The sequence below is a fragment of the Spodoptera frugiperda genome, chromosome 3 (genome assembly GCF_023101765.2).
Source record: "Spodoptera frugiperda isolate SF20-4 chromosome 3, AGI-APGP_CSIRO_Sfru_2.0, whole genome shotgun sequence".
NCBI lineage: Eukaryota > Metazoa > Arthropoda > Insecta > Lepidoptera > Noctuidae > Spodoptera > Spodoptera frugiperda.
Genome location: NC_064214.1, coordinates 9,512,755 through 9,534,202, shown reverse-complemented (window position 1 = coordinate 9,534,202; position 21,448 = coordinate 9,512,755). Strand labels below are relative to the sequence as shown.

General features: G+C 35.9%; 1 protein-coding gene across 5 annotated transcripts in view; it reads left to right on the top strand.

The window, feature by feature from the left end:
• Positions 1 to 9,961, top strand: part of LOC118274055 (limbic system-associated membrane protein-like) — a 66,173-nt gene extending 56,212 nt beyond the window's left edge. For all 5 annotated transcript variants that reach the window (XM_050705078.1, XM_050705076.1, XM_050705075.1 and 2 more), the window contains exons 7-10: positions 5,493 to 5,631; positions 8,503 to 8,651; positions 9,145 to 9,201; positions 9,773 to 9,961. In XM_050705078.1, the coding sequence (XP_050561035.1) occupies positions 5,493 to 5,631; positions 8,503 to 8,651; positions 9,145 to 9,201; positions 9,773 to 9,870 (443 nt within the window). In that variant the 3' untranslated portion in view covers positions 9,871 to 9,961. The remainder of the gene's footprint in view (positions 1 to 5,492; positions 5,632 to 8,502; positions 8,652 to 9,144; positions 9,202 to 9,772) is intronic.
• Positions 9,962 to 21,448: the final 11,487 nt, after the last annotated feature.

Below are 21,448 nucleotides of genomic sequence, written 5' to 3'. Positions count from 1 at the left end.
TTACAGAGTTTATTACAGTGGCACTATCACGGATTAGAGAATGTGCAAGAAGTTTGGAACTGATTTTCCCAGCCACTAGACCCACGAGACAGTAATTTTTCATGATTTCTATCACAGTCTTATCAGGCTAGCCCCAAAATTACAGCAGACTGCCTAGCGGGTTACCAGGGCTCTGGCTCGAAAAGCAGGAGTAAGAACGGGGTGGTTTTTAGTCAGTAAGAGTCTGACACTCCCTCCCGCCTCGCCCAAGGCGGTAGAAGTCATTGAATGAAGTATGACACTCTAAGTGTGGGAGAGCCCTGCTTTGGCACGAATGGGACGGCTCAACCGGAATTGATACCAAGGCCTCACAGAAAACTGACGTGAAACATAGCTTGCGTTGTGTTTCGTTGTTTGAGTGAGGTTACTGGAGACACAATAATTCCCCTTCCCAATCCCAACAACCCTAAAATTCTTAACTACCAAAAGACCGGCAACACGCTTGTAACCCCTCTGGTATTTCGGGTGTCCATGGGCGGCGGGAATTGCTTACCGTCAGGTGATTTGTCTGCTCGTTTACCGGCTTATACCATAAAAAAAACATTCTCTCTCCACGCCTAAGACGGGAGAAGTCATCGGAGTATCAACTATGGTTGATTTTGGGGATCATCCAACCATACCTTTCTCCCTCACAAACCAATATAACAACACCCCTCTTTGTTTGTCACTTTGAATAATATAATCCGTTCACGGTACCAACCGTCACGAATTTGGATAGCATCCAAAATGATATAAGTTTCTCTCTAGCAGTAACAAGGATACGTGACTTCACAACGGATACCAGCTTCGAAATAGATGCAAGATTTATCTTTCAATTTTCGAAACGCTTGTTTTCATACGCAATAGTTTCTGTGAAGCTCTTTTCAAAATCTTGAATCAGTCTGACCGGTAAGTGGCTCGTTAGTATAATTGCTGCAAAAACTGATGATTATTTAGGCGAAATATTATGTGAGTAGGGTTTTAACGTTTTCGATAGTATATTGATATTGATACCTATTATTAGCCTAATAGACTGCACGGCTAGCCAACCGGCTGGCGTGCAATGTGTAGCGGGCTTGATTCCTGCTCGGAGAAACTCTTTATGTGATTGACTTTCTACAACTTGTTGTTTCGGTTTTGAGTGTCATGTGTATGTGAACTTGTATTTTCTCTCTTGTGTTGTGAGTTGTTTGTAAACGCACTCACAACACAAGAGAAAATCCTACTGCGAAGTAACGCTTGAAAAAAAAATAGACACTGAAGTTTTAGTGGCCCAACTCTTCAAAGAAGTCACTCGATTAGTTACGAGCCACAAGAAGGGCTCATAATCATGAGTACTATGAGCAATGCGATAGTAACAATGGATGATTATCTACACTGCAACTGTTATCTTTAATAATCTTAAGAGAAAAAGCAGAAAAGAAAGTTTCTTAAACAAACACTACTCGTACTAATAACTCGTGTTCAGCAAGTCGTCTCAAGATAAATGAGAAACGTTATGAAACTAACGAAAACTTCGTACACATTTACACCAACAAGAAATATATTAATAATCTTGAAACTGTAAATTGAAAGAACTTTTGACGGCATAAGATTAACTGCAGCCAACAACGGCTTAGAGAAGTTGTATTAAAATTTCAAACAAGTATAAAACTAGAGATTTAATCATATTCTATGAATTTTAATGACGTATAATGAAAAGACAGGCCACTGAGAATTATCTTTTAGTTGCAGACGTTAAAAAGTTTTCTTTTAGTCTTTTTTTTTTCGAAGCTCTTGTTACAAAAATGGGAGACCTTTTTCAAGGACAATGTTGTATGGAATGAGCTAGAAGGAGAATAAAGGAATGCCTTTTTAAAAGGAATGCGCTCTTTTTTTATCTAATATAACCGACAGCAGTTGGCAACGATAAATAATGATAAATGATATTTATTTCTGTAAATAGATTATAAAATAACACTTTTACACGTCAATATTTCAAATAGCTAGATGAGGCCGGCATTTCCTATCCGACTACTCTGAGAAGAAATGCCGAAACAAACTCAGAGGTCATAGTCTCTTTTAAAGTCCAGACAAAATCAATTAAAGATGTCGGAGAACCGTGCAAGTTTATTCTGTAGTGGTCTTTTGAGGAAAGAACCACAGCAGTTTGAGCGGACCTGTTCAGATGGCAGCACGCATGTGTCAGTTTACAATGAGCTCAGCTGACGGCTGTTGCTGAATGATCCGACGAACAATACCTACCAAAAGAACATTTGGGTAGGCCACACAAATGCTCACACTGTCAGAATATAATTAACTAAAAGTGAAATGACTAGGCAAACTCTCGCACCGTCCTCAAACTAACAATTTTAAAAATAATATGTGAAAACAAAAAAATATCGAATGATATTAATGTATATCATGTCAAATTGTATAAAAATGTAACTTGTGTTACAAACATGTCAACATGACCTGTGTGGACATTATAGCGGCTCACTCCCAAGCCTGACTATCATCTAAGTAGTCTTTAATTTTATAAAAAGCTTTACTATACAGTTTTTCTTTAATAACATTTTTAAATTTATTCAGGCTCAAACTTTGAATATCGCTGGGAATTTTATTGTAAAAGCGTATGCATTGACACCTGAACGAACCACTTATTTTCTTAAGTCTAGTAGTGGGAACAATATATTTGTTTTTACTTCTATTGTTTATATTATGTTTATCACAATACTTTTTGAATAAATTAATGTTTTTGTGAGCATACACTACATTTTCATAAATGTATTGAGAAGGAACAGTCAATATATTAATTTCTTTAAATAGTTCCCTAAGAGAGTGCCTCGGACTAAGATTATAAATTGATCGAATGGCTCTTTTCTGCAGCACAAAGACAGACTGAATGTCAGCAGCATTTCCCCACAGGAGGATACCATATGACATGATACTATGAAAATAACTAAAGTATACTAATCGCGCTGTATTTACATCGGTCAAATTTCTAATTTTTTTAACGGCATATGCTGCAGAGCTGAGTCTTTTCGACAACTTATCTACGTGTGGAGCCCACTGTAGCTTAGCGTCCAGAGTTGAGTCTTTTCGACAACTTATCTACGTGTGGAGCCCACTGTAGCTTAGCGTCCAGAGTTATACCTAAAAAGACAGTTGAATCTACAGGGTCCAATTCCTCGCCCTTGATTAGCACGCTGGTTTTCACATGTCTAACATTTGGTGTTGTGAATTTAAATTTAATAGTTTTTGATTCATTAAGTAATAAATTATTGGCACTAAACCAGCGTACTATTTTTGAGAGAGCACTATTTACATGATCACTGACTAATTGTCCACGTTTGAGTTTAAACAATAAAGATGTATCATCAGCAAACAGTACTATCCCATGGTTATCCTTCACAAGGTAAGGTAAATCATTAATATAAATAAGAAAGAGAAACGGGCCGAGAATTGACCCCTGCGGAACACCCATCCTAACAATAGACCCGGAGGAAACTTTTCCGTTAATGTCGACTCTCTGAATCCTATCACTCAAGTATGAAATAAGAAGACCCAGAGAGCTGCCCCGTATTCCATAATGGGATAGCTTCCTGATCAGTGTTTCATGAGAGACACAATCGAACGCCTTGGATAAGTCACAAAAAATACCCAATGCGTCGGCCGAGTCCTCCCATGCATCATAAATGTTATTAAGAAGTTCAACACCGGCATCAGTTGTTGAACGACCCCTTGTAAAACCAAACTGGTTTCCATGTAATAATTTATTTCTATAAAAGAATCTTTGCAACTGATATAGAATAATTTTTTCAAAAATTTTACTGAATGTTGGTAGTACTGAAATATGTCTAAAGTTAGTGGGGTCAGAAGTACTACCCGATTTAAATAACGGAGTTATTTTACTATTCTTCATGAGATCAGGAAACACACCACGATCGACACAGTTATTAAAGATTAGAGCTAATACGGGTGCTACAATATCTATTACAGAGCCGGTAATGTACACAGAATTACCCCACAGATCTGCAGTCTTTTTCTTGTTCAAGGTTGGAACGTTTTGACAATATCTGTATAATCTATGTGTTCGAAAGAGAAGCCTAAATTGCAAGCTGCAACATTTTCTTTTAGTAAAGATTCTGAACTGTGGGAATGAGTTCAAAGACTTATAGTGGATACAGGAACGTCCGAAAAGAAGTCACCTGCCTTCTGCATCCGATTTAATTACATTATTATCAATTATAAGACTAAATTCACTACTCTTCTCTTTAGACCTCCCTGTTTCACTGTTAATAATACTCCAGGTCGCTTTAATTACACACCTGTTACTCGTCTGGTGTTGCGGGTGTCCATGGGCGGCGCTGATCGCTTACCATGATGGTGATCCGTTTGCTCGTTTGCCCCCTATTCCATAAAAAAAAAACTTTCTCAGCAGTAGCACGGAGCCTGGAATTATACCCAGCATATGGCAATAGACTCACCCCCTATTACCTACGTAGGAAGTGGAAAGTGGGTGTACATTTTATAGTGGCATTACGTGCCGTAATGTGCACCTCTGCCAACAACTTTGGTGAAAAAGGCGTGACGAATAGAATACGAAAGAATTGCAGAAAGTAATTGTAAATTCTTGTTCTATAAGGTAAAAAGAAGATACTAAAGTAAATACTAAACTATTATTAAATAACGCAACAATGTCGCTAAATCACTTTCACCAGGACGTCAAAAAAAAAACTAGAGAATATAAAAAAATTAACACTCCTAGATTCCTTTGGGATCCGTCCCAATGTCTCGATGTGAACAGCTGTTACCTCAATAAAGATCTCGCCGTGCCCTCATCAGTTCCTATAGCGAGAACATTACTCTTCGGTCGGAGGAAAATGAAAACAGATTTTGTCCTTTTTTTGAAGTTGATAATGATGGCGGATGTGTATTAGAGGACATTGGTTTGACAGTCAATTTTTGTCTTATGTTGTGTTTTAAACAAAACTTTAGTCATTTTTATCACCTTGTTGTACTTAAAGTATGACTATAGCAATGATAAAGCAGTCCACTACATTTTTTTTTTATTGAAATATTCATTCATTCAACTTAGCCCCAATATTGCGAGATGCGGACTACCTAGCCTGTTACCAGGGCTCTGGCTTGAAAAGCAGGAGTAAGATCAGAATGTGTTTATTTGTCAACAGTTGCACCTACAGTGAAAGTGCCAAATCAGTTGCTGGGTGCTCCACTGGGCACTGACGTCAAATTAAAGTGCTACGTGGAGGCGCATCCGAACACGATCAACCCGTTGGATTGCAGGAGAGATTCTTGATAACATACTGTGACATTATTCTATGCTGTTATATTATGAAGACTACAGCTAGTTTACCAAGAATACTATGATGATAGAAGCAGAACCTCTCTTAGCTCGAATCCTCGTTAACAATAGTATTTAGCACCACCACAATTTCAACTTTTTAATAAATGTGTTTATTTGTCAACAGTTGCACCTACAGTGAAAGTGCCAAATCAGTTGCTGGGTGCTCCACTGGGCACTGACGTCAAATTAAAGTGCTACGTGGAGGCGCATCCGAACACGATCAACTATTGGATCAAGAATAGAGGAGAGATGTTACTTGATGGGTAAGTTGGTATAGTTTTAAATAGGAAAATAGTATCATAAAGAAATTCCAAATTATATACAGAAAACCATGAAGCAAATACAAAGAGGAAATGTCATAACTGGATTTCCCTTTAACATACACAAAACTTAAAGTAGAAATAGGTCTTGAGATATTGACGTCAGAGGTACGCCTCTTTATTCCATGATCAAAACTGCACATTTCCAATGTATTGACTAATATATATGTTGTTACACGTTCTTTTCACTGGTTATGTTATTTATATCCCTAAGGAGTCAAAAAAATTATCTATGTTTTACCGAAAAGTTGAAAATTTTTGAAATTCCGAGAACAACCTCTTTTATTGTAGCTAGTAATTCGTGAGACATACTAAATTAATTAAGTTTTGTTTTTGTGAATAATCAAATGTAATACTATATGGATAGCTAATGCCTCTTGTTTCTCACTCACACTATCGACTCGACCAACAAACCACGATTACAAATATCAAATCTAATCTAGATTATCCCACAAATTTGGTTACAAAAAAGAGAAATATATGTTTCTAAAATAATTCATTGGTTTTCCATGATTGTGAAGTGTCAACACAAAAGATCACAAGCGTACGTTCAATTATTTTGTTCAGTCGATAACGAGGAAGCTTGCCAATGGGTTTTGTTAAACGAAAATCATAGGAAACAGCAGCTTCAATACAATTTAATTTTCAATTTTCCTTGTAAAACTAGTATTTGTGAGTTTGTTTGGAAGTTGTTAGAATTACTCATTAAAGGTATTAGATATTTCCTCTAAATATTCGTAATCGTTTATATTTGGTAATCAGAATACACTTTCCAAATATTACGTGATGAAGCTCGATGGTATTCGTAGAAATAATGCACCAGCCAATGCACCAGCGGCTTCAGTGGTGTTTCTGTGTTAAAAAATTACACAGGGCATACCCTGTCTTGATACCAAATTTCATACAAATCCGTTCAGTAGTTTCAACGTGATTGACGGACAAACATCGTAACATTCAAACATCCTAACATGTAGACACGGGTCTGCGCACACTGCTTATGATTAAGAGTTCCTCTGTGACTTGAAACTAGTAGAGTTTTCTTCATGTATATCAGTGAACCGTGATTTTTAGGGTAACTTTGAGCATAGTTACATGAAAAGTGGCTTTAATTAACTGACATAACTTTTTAAATAAATGATAAAAAAACAAACTGTCATTAACGTCCACTTTAGCAACTTATTTACCTCTTATTGCTTGAGTAGTAAGAACCAAAATTACAAACCACAATGCAAGCGACATGACGTCACTTCATCTTATAATAATAATACAATATACAATTCACACTTACTCGAGTGTATCAAAGAAATGAACTTAACAAACCTCTCCTCGAAATTTAGAACCTTGTTTTGTTTTATAAATACACCCTAAGGCATATTTACACAACCCACTCATACATTACGTTTTATGTATCGACATTCAGTCATTCTGTTGGAATTACTCTTCGTAAATATTTATAAAGTAAAGTGGTACTTGTCGGTAGCTGGATGTACTGTAAATATTAGGAAATGCTGTCATTAAAGGTGTATTTTTAGGTTGGTTTTGGAAAATGGTATTTGTACTATACGTTTTATTAAAAGTACCCTTAACTGAGGAGCATGCATGAAAAGACTGATGACTGTTGATGAAGCGAAAGAGACACTATGTAATAATTGTCGCTATTGGCGTTCCATAGTCTCTACCTACCCCATGTCAGACAGGCTATGTATGTATATATCTTATATATCATTTCAACCCCAAAAGTTCTATTATGTTTTATCCATTGCACACATTAAGACTGCAGGATTGGCGCGGTGGCTAGACAACCGGCTGCTACGTAACGTGTTACGGGTTTGATTCCCGCACGGAGCAACTCTTTTTGTGATCTACAAATTGTTGTTTCGGGTTTCAGCGTTATGTGTATGTGAACTTGTATGTTTGTAAACACACCCACACACAGAAGAAAATTCTAGTGTGTGGCAAAGTTTATTGAACAAAAAAGTTAAGCTGAAGTTATTGTTGTTATTTTAGAGATATCTGACTTATTCCTGTTACAAGGGACTAGGAAAAACTGTTAGTATTTTCTTTGTATTTCGAATTCCTAGAAAAGGAACTCCGACTCTGTCAACGGACAGGGATTATATTAAGATGGCAGTTTATAAATCCTTTTTCTCAGAAATTGGGCTGAATTTTTTTAGAAGTGATATTGTAAACAAGCTTATTGTGGGAGGCTATGGACTTATGCAATACAACACCAGTAAAGGCTTTGTTTTTGTGTATAAATATTCTCTTGGAGTATAAAAAATGAAGAACAATCAATCGGTCGTGGGTTGTTTAGCTAAGAACCATAGTTTATACAGAGTTAGTAAACAACTAATTAGGTGTTTACCCTTAGTATGACTTTGCTTTACGTTTAAAGTAATCGAAACGAGATTGCATTTGGCGCTCTGATTGACGTGGTGATTAATGCTCAATTTTTCTCTGTGTAAGAAGAGGCTTTTGGTCAGCAGTGGCCACTTATATAGGCTGTTGATGTGATTGTGAAATAACATTATCTTTATTATAACTTTCGTGGCACATCCTAAATTAATTAGTATGTTATCGGCTTACTAACGTAACTGTTGGACCAGGAGCTCGACTAGTTTCAAGCCATGCTAGAGGCTCATTTTCATGAGCAGCATTCCGCGACACACGACGCAGCGATAGTCGCGCTGCTACTGTACTGAAACTAGTTGAGTTCCTCTTGATGAGGAGCCGGTCCATCAGTTTTAACTGTTTGATACAGTTACGTGATTAAGCCAATAACATAATAATTAATAACATTATCATTTGTTACAGACCCAAGTACACGATAACAGAAGAAAAGTTGTCATATCAAGTGACGATGTGGCTCACCATCAGGCAGTTCTCGAGAAATGACATCGGTACTTACAACTGTGTCAGTACCAACTCCTTAGGAAAGAGTGAGGGCACTCTTAGACTTTATGGTGAGTGAAAATTTGCCTACTATTACTTAAACTTGAATAGATACGGATATTTTAACTGTATACTCCATGACAGAAAATTCTTCTTATCTTCAATTAAGTCACAATCGCTGTTTGGAATGACATCTTTAATTAACTATGATTTCGAAATTATTGAGATTATTGATGTATCGAGTAGTTGCAATTAAGACGGCCGGACAAGGCGTCTCGGGTTCGATTCCCGTGTCGGGCAAATCATTACTGGCCTGGTAGTATATGGCAATAGATTCACCCCATATTACATGGGACTTATAATACAAATGGTGAAAAGTGGGTCTACATTGCATAATGGCATTACGAGCCGTAATGTGCACCTCTGCCTACCCCGTGGAGAATAAAAGGCGTGACGTTGCATTAGTTTGTTTGTCATTCATGGTATGGGCATCTAGAAGTGCACACATAAAGCGATGTCTATAATTATGTGTATTAAGTTATTAACTAAACGATTTGTTCACAGAAATAAAACTGAACTCATATGCTGAGGACTTCGGCAACCAGATCAGTGTCGCGGGCGGTGAGTGTTTGAATTTATTTTATGTTAACAGAACGATATAATTATTATTAGTAGGTCCTAGTGGACTTACTTGAATAATTATATCTAACTCCTAACTTTAAAACTAGTGTTTTAAAGTTTATTAAATGGAAACAGAAAAACTTTGAACACACAGTTCATACTAGCTGGGCTGTCGGTTGGTGTGGTATGTATTGCGGATTCGATTACAATATGAAACAACTCTTTATGTGATCCACCAATAGTAGTCTGAGTGCGAAATGGATAGTATCTAACAAGAATTTAAGAAAAGAAAAACGCATCCACGATAAAGGAAAAAGTTCTAATGTGTTTAAACTGACATGATCACTAACACTAACATTAGTACTTAAGACGGGATATTTGCCATGTTTATTTATGTCCGAGTTTCCGATATTTCGGCACAGTTGCAAGCGCCATTATCATGGATGAACTGAAATCAACCGTGATCATGGCGTGTTAAATTCTAATGTTAGAAAAAGTTCTAGTTCTATTTTTTCCTCCTTTTAATAAGGGTAATGAATAAATTAGTACAATATTTATATTTTATTTGCAGGTCTAACAGAGGCTGCCAAGGGAAGTGGTTCAGTTCTCGAGCAGAGAACGCTGACTGTTGTGTTGTGTTACGTGTTCGCGCTACTGTTGTTATCGTAGTTACTGTGACTTTGTACATAATTGTTAGGGCGCGGTTTGAGTGTGATGGTGGTGCAGACAGCTATTTTCTATCTTTGTAATTACTGTAGGAAACATACCAAATTAACTTAAATAAAGGTTTAAGGTAAATATGCAGAGAAAAGCTCTACTAGTTTGCTAGTTTGGAGTCACAGAAGGACTCTTCATCATGAGCAGGCGACGTCGTGTCTACTGGTTAATCCTTGCGCTGGCGCTTACGTTGTGTGCCCATCTGCCTTTGCGCATATTTGCTACACGCGCGCTATCTTCTAACTCTGGTGCGACGAAGTTACGACGCTTAATAAGTTTACCAGCGGCGTTGATAATCAGTTTGATACCTAGTAGAGCTTTTCTCAGTATATTTATGTGAGTAAACCGTTATTTTTAGTTTATTTCTTTTATTGTTTTAGCGGTAAGTTTTTTTTTTTACTTTTTGAGTAGTGTTAAAAAGTTTGTGTTCTGTTCTTTCTAGTCATGTAAAAGAACAAGTTGTAAGTATTGTTTAAGTGTTGATATGAGTAATACAATCAGAGGAAGCGAGTTTGTTATTTGTCGTAGTGACGTTCTGTTTTACGTACGCCATTGGGAAAAATGTAACTTTATGTTTTATTTTTATTTGTTAAGTATGAAGTAAAATGACTCTGACTACGGTAGTCATTCTCAATTGTTATAAAATTGTACAGTTGATCATTTTATTTAATGTAATGTTTAGATAAAAAATTCTTTAACCAACATCACATTCAAAAAACGCGAAACGCTTCGAAAAATTGGTGAACCGTAATTCAATTACATTGTTTCAATTCTTGTAAATATTATTATATAGGGTGTATCTTTATGTAAAGACAACGATATAATTAATTGTGAGATTAGATCGTGTATTCGCTTAGACAAAAAACCAGCCAAATTGAAATATTGTTTATGTATTATAATAAAAAAAAAAATGTAAACTCATCGCTCGAATATAAGACTGTTTACAACAAATAAAAAATGTATTAAAATGTTCTTGTTTCATTTGCCTTTTTGTGTCTTTTTTATGTCAAGTTCCTTTTTAATAACAATGAAATTATTAATTAGCTAGTCGTGGATTTGCTTTGTACCTCAGTTTTATAGAACAAGGTGTATAAGCAAGGACAAACGAGGATTACCTGATTTTTTTTCAAGGGGTAATAGCATCCATTAATTTCTCCCACCTGGGCTGAGGCGAGAGGGAGTGTATAGACTCTTACTGACCTATAACCACCCTATTCCTACTCTTGCTCTTTCAGCCGAAGCCTTCGTAATCCGCTAAGTAGTCCAAAGTGAGTGCCGTATATGGACCGCAACACGAGAGTCAATAAGTCAGCTATCTTTGGATAGGTGTCTGGTATATTTGCGGTACCTCTTCACTTAGGTCTATGAATTATTTAGATCCTATGTCAGTATTTGACAATAGCTCTAATATTATTATCAGGTGATCCGTCTGCTCGTTTACCGGCTTATATCATAAAAAAGATGATCCGTCTGCTCGATTCCATCTATTCAGTATTCTATCTACAATCAATAAATTGGCAAAGAATATTCTGAAAACAATAAAGAACAAAGAACCAAAGCTTCTCACTTATAAAAAATAATTCATTAGACACGCAAAACGAATCAGAATAATCGTTGAACAAAAAGTAAAAATTCAAATCGGAAAAGAAAATAAATTAAGCCGACATTCACACCGAAGGGAGCGTCAAAAGTGAAATCATTAAAACACATAATGCCTCACGTGTCTTGTCCATACTAATATTTATTATAAATGTGAAAGTGTGTGTCTGTTTATTCATCGTCTGAATTGACGTGATTTTTTAAGTGAACAATTGAAGGGGTATATTTCATAGGTTACTTTTTGTCTCTATAAAAGGATTAGAAGTTTTTTGAGGAGATAAGCCTATAATCGAGCAGACTCATTACCTGATGGTAAGCAATCACCGCCGTCCATAGATTCCTGAAACACCAAAGGCTTTATAAGTGCGTTGGCGATTTGAGTATTAGGGATGACTAAGGAAAAGATGATTGGGTCTCCGATATCCTCATTCACAGGACGAAGAACAACACAAGCGTTGTTTCACATCGGTTCTCTATGAGGCCATGGTATCATTCCAGTCAGTAGTCAGGAACCATGGCTCTGCCATACATAATATGGAATATTCCGCAATTATCTAGGTTGAAACCTAAAAATTAGTATGCAGACTATTTCTAAATAACAAATTATGCGTCACATTTTAATTAACACTTCATTATACGACTAATAGCAGCCGAGCAGCGAGCGAATCCGCGCGAGAATAGCTAGTACCTACACACACACTTACATACACACTCTTACATACATATATGTAATATTATATTTTCGCACGAAACATTCGAATACTTTACAATTTCCGAACGTGACCGCGTTAAGAAAATGCCAAGACATTTCCTTTTGTTTTTGTCGCGCCGACGGCGACGTCTAAAGGTTTTGTGTCAAGTTCTATTATTAAAAATGGTTTTTCAACGATTTTATATTCCAGAAAAGAAAATGAATGAGTTATAAATTATTAATACAGACTTTTATTTTCCTTAACTCTTCGTCAGTTATGTTTTTATAATGACGCAATTTCAGTGATTTATGAAATGTTATTAATTTTTATATTCACGCGTTTTTGATGCAGGATACATAAACTTAGTGTAATTATAGTGTACATAGTAAAATGTTATTATTATTATTTTATATTACAGCATTATTATAATCATAATAACACTGCACGGTCGTGGTTAGCTACGGTGGCGATGCAAAACGAAGAAAATGCAATTTGTTTGCTAAAATATTCAGTTGCGCAGTTTTGTTCCGAGTCCCTACGTTGTAAAAGTATGCAGCTGGGACTGTTTAGTTCTGTTACTGTATTTGCATTAGATACTATCGAGTTTTTTTTTTTTTTGCAACCCCCGACGCAAAAAACAGGGGTGTTATAAGTTTGACGTGTCTGTCTGTCTGTCTGTGGCATCATAACTCCCGAACGGATGCAGTGATTTCAATTTATGTTTTTTGCACACAATGTATTAAAGGTGACTGGCGCTAGGGAAGGATCTAGGATGAAAAATCGAAAACCGGGAGTGATAGGCACATTTATTTGTTTTTTTAGAAAAGGGGGAAGGTGACAATGTGATTCAATAATTCAAATCGATTTGAAAAAAAAAAATTACTATAAATACGTGGAAAATAAATAGTTAAAAAATACCTTCTAAAATAACTATTTCAAAACGAAAGGAACTTTGTTCCAATCAGGTGTCCTGCATGTAACATCTCGCTTATTGTTTTATGAATGAGGTTTATTTTTTTAAACCGTTGAACATTGAAACGTATTCTTTAAAACATTTGGTATACAGTACCAGTTCATAAAACTCCACTTTTAAAGAGATGGAGTTTTATCAACTGGTACTGTATACCAAATGTTTTAAAGAATACGTTTCAATGTTCAACGGTTTAAAAAAATAAGCCTCATTCATTGACTATTGACTTACAATACAATTTATGAAACCCCGTTGTTTGAATCAAATATGCTGTTGGTATTATTATGCCAACAGAATATTTGAAAAATGCTATCAATAGTTCACAAGTGAGGTCAAAATATTTAACTTGTATGTACTTGAATATTGTATGAACAAAGACTGTTTCGGTCACGCTAGCAAATTGTACACTTACACCACATCAAGCTATACATAACCAGTGTAAACTGACCGTCCAATGTGTATAAAGATCGTAGAAGGCAAGACCATAATAAACTGGTTATGTTTAGCTCAATGTGTAAGCGTGTGTACACAACCTATCCTTTTGATGTGGTTGCTTTGGTAAGGGGCTGTGTATGATCGCTAATGTATTGATTATTAAGCAGTTGTGTTTGTTTTAAATAGAGTTGTAATTCCTACCTACTTCACTAAGATATTTTTTGTATGTGATTGAAAATGAATCACTACTTGATTTGCCATTACAATTGAAGATGTAATGCAGTTCCTCAAAATTACAATTTTCGTAATATTCACCGTAATAGTAGCAGGTTCGATTCCCGCACCGAGCAACTCTTTCTGTGATTTAAATTGTTGTTTCGGGTCTGGGACTCTGGGTGTCATGTGCATGTGAAATCGTATGTTTATTTTAATGATCAATCAGTAACACATGCGCCTGACCACCACTAAGTTAAAGTTTGCTTGCACCTAATGCGATCTAATTCCTAGCCCCGCCTCATGATATTGAATTGACGAATGAACACGTGGTGGGTGATGGAACCACCGATGCAGGTAGTTGAATAACATCAAACGCAATAACTAAGGAATTACACATGTTACGTCACTAAGCTGCGAAGTTATGGCTTTTTTATTAGTTAAGACATTTATAGGGTTTTGTTTGATATGTTTTTACTGTCTTCCACTGTACTTACAATACAAAACACCCTGCCCATAAAAAATGGTGTTTACTCACACAAAGGACATTGAACATATTAAACACCGTCGTGGTCACCGGTGACCGACGTTAAAGGAGGATTTGCCTTCAACATTTTTCTTTTGGCAGTAAAAATAACAACTTTTCACAATTAAACGATCAAATCAGCCGACATTCAACCACAAAATTTAAAAGCGATAAATAAAAATAAACTAGTATCAAATGCGATAGTCGTTAACGTAAATCAAGTTGACATACGTCGATTCACGAGACATTCCCATGGGCGTCGAATGAAATATTACCGCAGTATTATTACCGCATTACCACTGTGATGTAACTGTGATTAATCTGTGTACAATTCTATGGTTAAGGGGCCTTTAGTTTCTATATAGGCTTAGTTATGTGAACAATGGTTTATGTTCCTTTAGTTGTTATAAGTAAATAAAACATTTATATGTCTAAGGCGCGAGTGTATTGGTTCCTTATGGACTGGTGTGCTCCATCGCATGTCGTGTGTCTTTATAGTGAAGATAATAGTAATCCTTGCGTTGACTTCGACTCTACTCATGCTATGCCACTCAAACAGCCATCAGACCACTACAAATGGGGCCCAGTAAGGCTGATGTGGACTCGGAGCTACGAACTGCCTAGCGGGTTACCGGGCTCCGGTTTGAAAAACAGGAGTAGGAACGGGGTGGTTTTTAGTCAGTTAGAGTCTGACACTTTCTCACGCCTCACCCAATGCGGTAGAAGCCATTGGATTGTCCACCCTTAATAATAAAAAAAAAATACTATATTTGCCAGAATCCCACGTTACAAACTAACTAAAGGTGAGCCTACTTTCATAAACCAAACAAATTATCCATTCGACAAATTAATGATTCTGTTCCGTCGAAAATGAATACATCAAAAAGTATCAACAATAGATCAAGGGGTATAAGACTATCACTCAATTTTCTTCATAAATTTGCTACATTACTGAGTAATGTTCGCAGCGTTAATTGTTTGGAACATTTCTCCGTACCAACCTAACATGTTTGCTTGGGGCGTCTCCATCAATCTTGTGTCGGCCATGACAGATGGCATTGAAGGCGTTATATCATTACGGTACATGCTTGTAATTATTTTGATCCATTATTTTTGGTTTGATGTAAATTTATACTGATATAAAGTGTCTTTATTCTTGATAAATGCTGTATCCATTTGCTGTGGTTGTTATGTTCATATTTGTTCTGTATATTTTATGTGAAAGTATAGAGTATAATACCCACTTTTACTGGTTATGTTATATCAGTTAAATACGGTACAGTTACAAACTTATTGCTATACATAATAATATACCGAGCACAACTGTGTATGTGAAATTGTATGTTTGTAAACGCGCCCATGATACAGGGTATGGCGTATCGCGCTCTGCCTGCGCCTTAAAGAGCCATCAGACCAGAGCCACAGATGGGGCCCAGTAGGGCTGATGCCTGATCCAGAGATGTGGACTACCTAACGGGTTTACCGGGGGCTCTGGAGAGAAAAGCGGGAGTAAGAACGGGGTGGTTTTTAATCAGTAAGAGTCTGACACTCCTTCTCGTTTCATCCAAGGCGGGAGAAGCTATTGGATGATTTTCACCCCGCAAAAAAAATCCATGACACAGAAGAAAATTATAGTGTAGGGCAATGATTTTATTTTTTAAATCCATAAACACGATTTTTAAAAACAAAACTTAATAAAAACCCATCAACCCTTTGTCCGAACTGTAAATCAAATCCAAGACCCCTTCTTTAATAGTCGCACTTAACCCGATCTCGACGCGATCAACAACACAAAAATAAAATATAACTAAATAATTTCCACCGGCTAACCCCAAAACGAAAACGCTAAATAACCCTTTAAAAGAAAGAAAACTTAAAACTCTTCCGAGAACTTGTACCATCTTTTATCTTTTCATCTATTTTGTTCTTTTTTTTTTAAAAAAATGACTAGTGTAAACCAAGGAGTTGCGGTGACAGCCACTTATCTGTAAGATTTATAATAAAATCGTGACAGTTTGAATTTTGTTACTTTACTAACAAAGATGGAGACAAAATCGCAACTAGACCCGGCGAGTTTTTGTCAAAATAATATTATAGATAATGCTTTGCCTGTCTGTTGTTTGAAGTAGTGCAAACTGGTAACTTAGTTTTATAGTATTTGATAATGTATATTATTGTTTAAGCTAATTTTTAAGGTATTTTGTAGGTTCACGTAAGAGAACCTTACGAAAAACTTGCGTCACACTCGCCTTCTATTTCACCGTGTGGGTGAGGTTACCTGAGACCCATAGGTAAGTAACGCGCTCATAATTCCTTTGGTGTCTCTTGAATCACTGTTTCTAATTCATAAGTCCTAACAACTAATCACTGCTCATCAGGTAAAAAGAAAATGTTGGTTTGCCCTAATTGCATAAAAAAGTAACACATATTATTTTGTGCTATTGGGCTAAAATATGTTGTTTAACAACACACCCCTAAAAATAGTAAACTCTATTAAAAAAATCAATCCCAAACACTAAAACAGTTTAAAACAATTTCATTACATTGAATCTAAATAAAATTCAATTCCTTTTGAAATATCCTCTTCTATTCCGATGGGATTTCTTCGAAAACACAATGTTTATCGTTTATTTCATGTATTCAAACCGATGTGACATGTCTGCGACGATGTAAGGCTTGGGACACATTTTTGTGGCAATACGTTGTGGCGATGTGTGACAGCCTGTCTTTGGATGGGCTGGTGTAATCTTCGAAGAGTGAATTTTCTTGTAGTGTTGCGAGTAAAGTGAAATTAGATGGTGTATTTTTTGGCTATTGATTGTAGTTGTAGGCATTTCTTGAAAGTTCTTTATGTGGTAGCAGCAAGCGCTATTGGCAAAGTCATCTTAATTAAAATAATATAAATTCGGTTCGCTGTTGATAACTGATATTTAATAGCCGATTTGCGTTCTATTATAGAAATGGTAAATGCAAAATATATTTTAAGAGTGCTTTTCCACCAGAGATGTGCTATGTAGCTATGCTACTAAGATGTGCTATGAAGGCGCATCTTCATAGCACATCTTAGTCGCACAGCAAAGTAGCTGTAGGAAGAAAATGCGCAGCTCGAGTATGCGATGTATCAATAGTTCCCTACTATTCATTGCTGATACTGTTTCCACCAATAAATATGATTGGTAGAAGCCAAATGCATCCACATTACCTATTGTAGCATAGTATATGTTTGGTAGAAATGCGTTTTAAATAATGACATAAAATATCTTTAATAATGAAACCAATTTTATTTGCTGACTCCTCTAGTATAGCCTCTTTTCTATATTGTTACGTATTACTATTATTTTTCAACCTGTGTGCTCACAACCTTAGACCACGTATTCAAAATAGTTCACAACGACACGTTTTAACGAAATTTTACTTTTATATTGAACTTTAAATGAAAATCGTGTTAAATAAAGCTACAGAAATTGTATGACACTGATTTTTGTAAAGAATTAAATATTTTGTGTCAATAAACGAATTTGTTTTCAATAGCTCACTGTTTATATGCTTTGAATGGGATTTAGATTAAATAGTAGATTGTGAACGGGTAAAGTTTTGTAGTTTGTTAGTTTTGTAATTGACAAAAATAAAAAGGTATTTTTTTAGAAACCATTATAGAAAGTATATGGATTGCAATACCGATTCTTCCCAAAAATAGCTTTACATTACAAAGCGACATACACATATTTTAGGAGTATTTTCAAAGTTTTTCCAAGTGTTTTGACTGCACAGTTAGCGCAGTGGTTGGCGTACTGCTGTACAACGTGTCGTGGGTTCGAATCCAGCATTGGACAAAAACCAACAATTACATTTTCTGACCTGAGTAGAATGATCATTATTAGCTCAGAGTCAGGAAGTTTGGCGGTGTTTTACACCTGTAGCTCGTAAAGCATGTGAAACGGTTTTGCACCTGATCTGCGTCCGTTCGGTCTGTCGTCCTATCGGGTTTAGAGAGTGTACCTGTGTTTGTACAAACACTTAAGCACTATAAAATGTCCTGCGTAGTGGGCTAGTCTAGTTAGACTTGCCAGGATGGTCGAAATAGATCAAGAGATTTATTCCAAGTTCTTCTTAAGAATTACTGTTGCATAAGGATCCAGTCCAACAGCGGTCTTTTATCTTCATTGCTAAGAGCTCAAAACTCTTATATAGTTCAAAGAACACTTTAAACTATATATATGCTATCTTACCAGTCGTTACTTGTAAGTTGTAGTATCTTACAAGTTTGATACAGACTCTAAGTCAAGAACCAAGAAAGAAGAAAAGTCAAGAATTATGAGAGACGAGTCATTCACAGTGGCGAATGAAACGTCATGATTCTTGATTGTTATCCTGAATGAACTGATAATAGAAGGCCATTGATATTAAAAGTAAAAAATCTGAATTATTTATTTCAAATAGACCAAGTAAGCACTTTTGAACGTCAAAGCAAACATAATTATATTAAAAATATCTGTCTGTCGGTTAGTCCTCTAGTTGCTCATTCCAAAAAATAAAACAAGAAACTATAAGTTATTCTTTTTCAATCAGGTTCACAATATAATCCTTGGTTACATTGTTTCGATTGATTCAACTTCAACGATTGCGATTGGGAGAACAATTTAATTTTGACAGCAAAAAAAGTACTCGGATAACTTACTGCCAAATTCAATAACCAATCTAAATCCCAAAGTCTAAAATCCTAAAAAAATTAAATTGAGATCGGTTATTGAAAGCAGCAATTAGATATCTTACGAGAGTAGAAAACCAAAGCTGTGTAAAATGAACTTGCAGTCAAAATGATGTTGCAGTCAAAATCTATAAATGAATGAAATAAGCACACACATAAATGAAAACAACACAAGCAATTTGACTGATTGCTGTGTTGCATTACTGATTATCGGTATAAAGTTTACATGAAACATTTTTCGAATAATTCATCGGAAAATCCGGGAAATTGCACCCGTGCGTATCGGAGGCGAGTTACTATTAGTGAATAATATTGTATTCTGCGAATATGCATTCTATACATAAGGTATTCGATGAAATATTTCGTGATATTTCACTAAAATATTTTTGACACTGAGCGCTTAAATTATCTTATGAAGCAAAGTGAGTGTTGTTTGAGTGGAGTTTGTTCTTTTTTCTGTGTTAATATATAATTTAATTCTGCACAGTTCTCGCGGTGGCTGGACAACTAGCTGCCACACAACGGGTAGTGAGTTCGATTCCCGCATGGAACAACTTTTTGTGTGATCCACAAATTATTGTTTCGGGTCTGGGTGTCATGTGTATGTGAAATTATATTTTTGTATACGCACCTACGACGCAAGAGAAAATCATAATGTGGGGCAATGTTTAAAAAAAAGTATTGACAAAAAAATTGCTTATAGGCCTGGGCAATGGGCAACAGATACGGTATAATTTATTTTAGAAAATGGACCAAAAACCGGTATATCTAATGTCAATATTCTACGCAGCCCAACCAGCGGGTAGAAACTAGTATATAATATAATAATACAGTGGAGATTTCCACGTATAGTTCGGGTTCCAAAATAATGCGATTTCTGTCCAGCTGCGCGGTACAATACGTTGTGCCAGAACACGCGTGACGAAGGTACGGGCCTATGCAAATGCTAAGCGATTTTCGACACAATAGATTCCCATTTACGGTTTACAAGATTTTTGAATACTAAACGTGTATTTGGTTATGAAGGTTGTATGGTTTGTCGTGATTTATTTTAGATTTTACTTATTTGAGTGGTAAGAATAGAGTTTGGTAATGGCATATTTTATTAAAAAAAAATAGGTAATTATACGAATCAACTGTAAATAACAGCTGGTCTTAGTGTGCTTTTCTATCAGAAAATTATGTGCCATACAACGTTGCTGTGGATGCGTTTCGCTTCCACCAATCATGTTCATTGGTACAGATAGCTTAGCATTGGTGGAAACGGACTCAGCTAAGCTATGGTTTTTATTTGGAAAGATGCGTGTTATGGATGTCTGCTATGGATGTCTGCCATGGATGGCTTCCCTACTATCAATACGCCACATACTCGGCCTGCGTATTTGTCTTGCACATCTACATAGCAGTGGAAACGAGGCATATTTTCCCAGCTTAGGTAGGTATTACATTTTCGTAGCATAGCTACATAGCACATTTCTGGTGGAAAAGCACCCTTAACCAGAGGATTCTGCATTACATACATATTTTATACAATTAGTCAAAAAAATATTCTTATTTAGTCTTCTATTCTAATATGACACAGCTTATTATTTAATGTTGAGAGATACTACATTAAAAGTATAAATTCCAAGATTAGTATAATACAATCTCATCATAACTGGTAACAATAAAGAACACGAATGGGACACCTCCCTCCAACTAAGCCAGTCCTTAGTTTCTAACTGAGAACTGTAACTAATAACCTCAATAAACTACTCCGTATGACAGATTGTATAGAAAATGTCAAACATTAGCTTTACATTCCGTAATTTCAAACGCCATATTGCACGGAAACTGCATTTTATCATACTGTAGCTTTTTGAACGGATTTGTCGTCTAGTTTTGGTGTATGGTCCAATTTGTGAATGTTTAGCGATTAACTTTACGATTTGAAAGAATGAGTATATATAATGTGTTGTTATTCACCATGTTAACTAAAAAAATCACGGTTTGCTCACGTGCAAATGGAGAAAAGCTACGTCAGTTGGCTACGCAACGGTGCCGCGTTAGTGCACACTGCTCATGATGAAGAGTCCCTCTGTGACTCGACTAGTACAGCCTTTCTCCATGAATAGGATATTTTGTCACATGAAAAAAAAATTCGTATGTTGTTTAAATAAATATTAGAGTTCTATAAATAAATATATACGATCTGCTTTTTCATTACAAATATTTTCTAATGCCACACGTCTGCCATATACTGATCTCCATTTTAAACTCTTTGGTATTTCCAAATAAAATGATATAAAAAAAAATAGGTACCTTCTAGTAAATCTATAAGCTCATGCTTAGCAAAATACTTGTCAAGTATCCTATCAATACGTCTTATACATCGAGCAAGTATATAA